The sequence below is a fragment of the Uranotaenia lowii genome, chromosome 2 (genome assembly GCF_029784155.1).
Source record: "Uranotaenia lowii strain MFRU-FL chromosome 2, ASM2978415v1, whole genome shotgun sequence".
Classification (NCBI taxonomy): Eukaryota; Metazoa; Arthropoda; class Insecta; order Diptera; family Culicidae; genus Uranotaenia; species Uranotaenia lowii.
This window is the reverse complement of record NC_073692.1, coordinates 259,190,372-259,193,678: the sequence shown is the minus strand read 5'-3', so window position 1 is coordinate 259,193,678 and position 3,307 is coordinate 259,190,372. Positions and strand designations below refer to the sequence as shown.

At 39.5% G+C, this 3,307-nt stretch overlaps 1 protein-coding gene across 1 annotated transcript; it reads left to right on the top strand.

Moving 5' to 3' along the window:
• Positions 1-279: 279 nt before the first annotated feature.
• Positions 280-1,931, top strand: LOC129742551 (zinc finger BED domain-containing protein 4-like). The gene is made up of 2 exons (XM_055734460.1): positions 280-374; positions 1,070-1,931. Exons 1-2 carry the CDS (start codon positions 280-282, stop codon positions 1,929-1,931), a joined length of 957 nt encoding a protein of 318 aa, XP_055590435.1.
• Positions 1,932-3,307: the final 1,376 nt, after the last annotated feature.

The following is a 3,307-nucleotide window of genomic DNA, read 5'->3' as shown; positions in this document are numbered from 1 at the left end:
TTATCCTGAATTCAGAATTTCGGTTTGGTTTGACATCGAAAGTCAACGGACGAAAGGTAAGGAAAAGGACTTAAAAAGAATGAAAGATGTTTTTTCAAGCATAATGTTTTACAGCTGTTACCATGCCATCAAGTAACATATGGTACCATTTCGAACGAAAAGAAAATGGCAAAGGAAAATTTGCAGGTATATGCCGTTACTGCAAAAAAAGTCTTGCTTTGTCCGGTGGATCGACAGGAAATTTAAAGCGGCACCTTTCCACTCTCCACCCAACAATTAATGTCGACAGGACAGAGCGGTCAGCGGAAGCACCAGGAAACACCACAGCACAACCAAGTGTCCAAGAAGAAGCAACCGAACAGCAAAGCAACCCCGTAAGTCAATCCACTTCACTTTTTATTCCTCCCACGCAACCACAACCAGTGGCGCAGACGTTGATGACCAATTTTGTTGATAGAATTAAACCCATGCCTATTCAAAAAAGTAGGGCATGTGATATTCAATTGCTGAAGATGATATGCAAAGAATTTCACCCCCTATCATTGGTCGAGGATAATGAGTTTAAAACTTTTGTTGGGATGTTGAATCCGACCTATCAACTTCCTAGCAGAAAAACATTAACGACAAGTCTGTTACCAGCTGTATATAACGACATCCAGTCATCTGTGCAGAAAGCATTACAGGACGCTTCAGCAGTTTGCTTAACCAGTGATGGTTGGACCAGCATTAAAAACACTAGTTTCTACGCACTTACCGCACATTATTTCGAGCCAAACACAAAACTGAAATCGGTTTTGCTGGAGTGTTCCGAGTTCTCCGAAAGACATACAGCCGAAAATATCGCGAATTGGGTAACGGGAGTCTTAACAAGATATTCAATCAATTTTAAAATAACAGCAATAGTTACAGACAACGCAGCTAACATGAAACTAGCCGCTTCTATTTTAAAAATCCGTCATTTGAGCTGCTTTGCCCATTCCTTGAATTTGGTGGTACAGACAGCTATTATTGGATCGATTAAAGGTGTTGTCGATAGAGCTAAATCAATCGTTCAATATTTCAAACAAAGCTCCCACGCCTTATCCAAGCTACACGAAATGCAACAGAATTTAAACAGGCCTGTGTTAAAATTAAAACAAGACGTTCCAACTCGTTGGAATTCTACGTATGACATGTTGGATCGGTTGCTTCGCAATAAAGAGCCTGTTGTATCAACTTTGGCACTTTTAGAATCCGACCTGTCTCTGGAATCGCATGACTGGATTGAAATAGATCATGCAGTGAAGGTGTTGAAAGTGTTTTATGATGTAACAGTCGAAATATCCTCAGAGAAAAATGTGTCACTATCGAAAATTGCAGTTCTCTCTAGATTAATGACACGATATGTTCGGCAGTACTTGGATCGGGAAAAATCGGTACCGGAGAATATTCAGAAGCTTTGTGAGCAATTAATTTCAGGGTTGGCGAAACGTTTTTCTCTCCTGGAATCTAACGAATTAGTTGCCCAGTCAATATTACTGGATCCACGCTTTAAAAAGCAAGGTTTCGGAGATGACGATAAATACCAAAGTGCATACCAGTCACTAATAAGAAAGATCAGAATGACATCGATTGAACCAATGCCGGAGCCGATGGAACTGACACATACACATGCTGCTAGCCCGGCAGTTGCTGCAATCATTGAGCTGGACAAATATGTAGCAGAGCTGCATCTTCAAAGAAAAAACGATCCCTTGCTTTGGTGGGAAGAAAGGAAGTCGGTCTATCCCCGCCTGTATCAAATGGTACTGAAAAGGCTGTGCATCCCGGCGACTTCAGTTCCCTGTGAACGGATCTTCTCCAAAGCTGGGCAAATTTGTAACGACAGACGAAGCCGACTTTCTTCCAGCAACATGCAAAAAATAATTTTCGTTAATCACAATATAAACTAAATAGAAATTCAAAAGAGAAATGTGAAATATCTTACTTATTCGTTGAATTTTAAATTACTTATTAAATCTACCTGTTATCCTTTATTAAGTGTTTTATTTCAAAATCTACATAAGTATTCTTGTGAGTTTTTCGTTTTTCCAGATTTTTTTTCCATGCTTCTCAAATTTCCCCTATTTACATATATTTGTAAAGGCTCATTCATTATGTTTATCTCAAAATTTGACGCATATCTATGGGGCCACATCTACAAAGAGCCATTCAAAGAAAACGAAATCAGAAAAGCCGTTGAGCCATTCTAATTCTAATGGCTGCAGCAGTGGTTCAATTTATGAACCTGCGTCGAAAAACAAACTTTTGATCGGGTGCTGCGAACAGAGATGCCAATATGCCTGATTTTTCAGGAATTGCCTGATTTTTCGAGGCTCTGCCTGACAACCTTAAAAGCCATTGAATTTCCCTGATTTTCCAAAAAATGCCTGATTTTGCCTGATTTTTGCGAATGTGATGAAAAATGGGTAGTAAGGAACTAAATTAGGTACCATTGCTGAAGTTAAAAAGCGAAAATGTGGCTGAATGAAACCAATCGAAAGATTCCCATTAATTCATATCTTAAAAAGGGAATGAAAAGGAATCTTTCGGCTTTGATTCAGTAGAATTATGCAACGAAGTAGGCCCACAACACAGTAAAAATGTAGAGTGAAGACCAAAAAAAAAAAAGGTCATCACTTTTAAAGGAATTTCCGTCACTTATGTAGCCTGATTTTGCCTGATTTTTATTTCACCAGTTCCCTGATTTTTGAAAATATATGTTGGCAACCCTGGCTGCGAACGCGGTTCAATTTTGAGCCGCTCAAATGAACCGGCTCATTGAATTGAGCGAACGGCTCTGAGCCGCTCATTAAAATGAACCGTTTTGCCCATCTCTATTTTACAATGTTTCAGTTAACATGTGTTATCTGACGGTCCATTTTATTCAGATCTTGCAGTAAGCAAGATCAGATCCTATTTCTTGCGACCCTCGTCGACCTTGGACTAGTCCGACAAGTGGCAGTCCACTGTATTTCCGCTGTACTATTACTTGTCTCAGTTTCCTTAACAATTTAATAAATCGGGAGCAGTAGGTTGTTAGCCTAAAATACCTAAGCATAAGGTTTCCGCTGTACGATGTGCTGAATATAGTTAAGTTAAGCGTATACAGCTGTCGCCTGTAGAATGCTGAACCACATTGTAAAAAAGACGTAGGAAGCACCTTTTGAAAATCAAAAGATGCTGTCCTTGTGGTACGCGTTGTTTTGGCCTGTAGTAAGTCTGCTTTTTTTTTTTGCTGGAACACATCTTGAGCTTGCATGTGATGTTAATCTCTTAGCATTTCCAG

Bases quoted from the DNA above. Each gene is read 5' to 3' on its own strand.
- LOC129742551 (XM_055734460.1), top strand. From the start codon at position 280: ATGTCGACAGGACAGAGCGGTCAGCGGAAGCACCAGGAAACACCACAG. The intron at 375-1,069 runs GTAAGTCAATCC...TTTCAAACAAAG, and splicing joins CCGAACAGCAAAGCAACCCC to CTCCCACGCCTTATCCAAGC.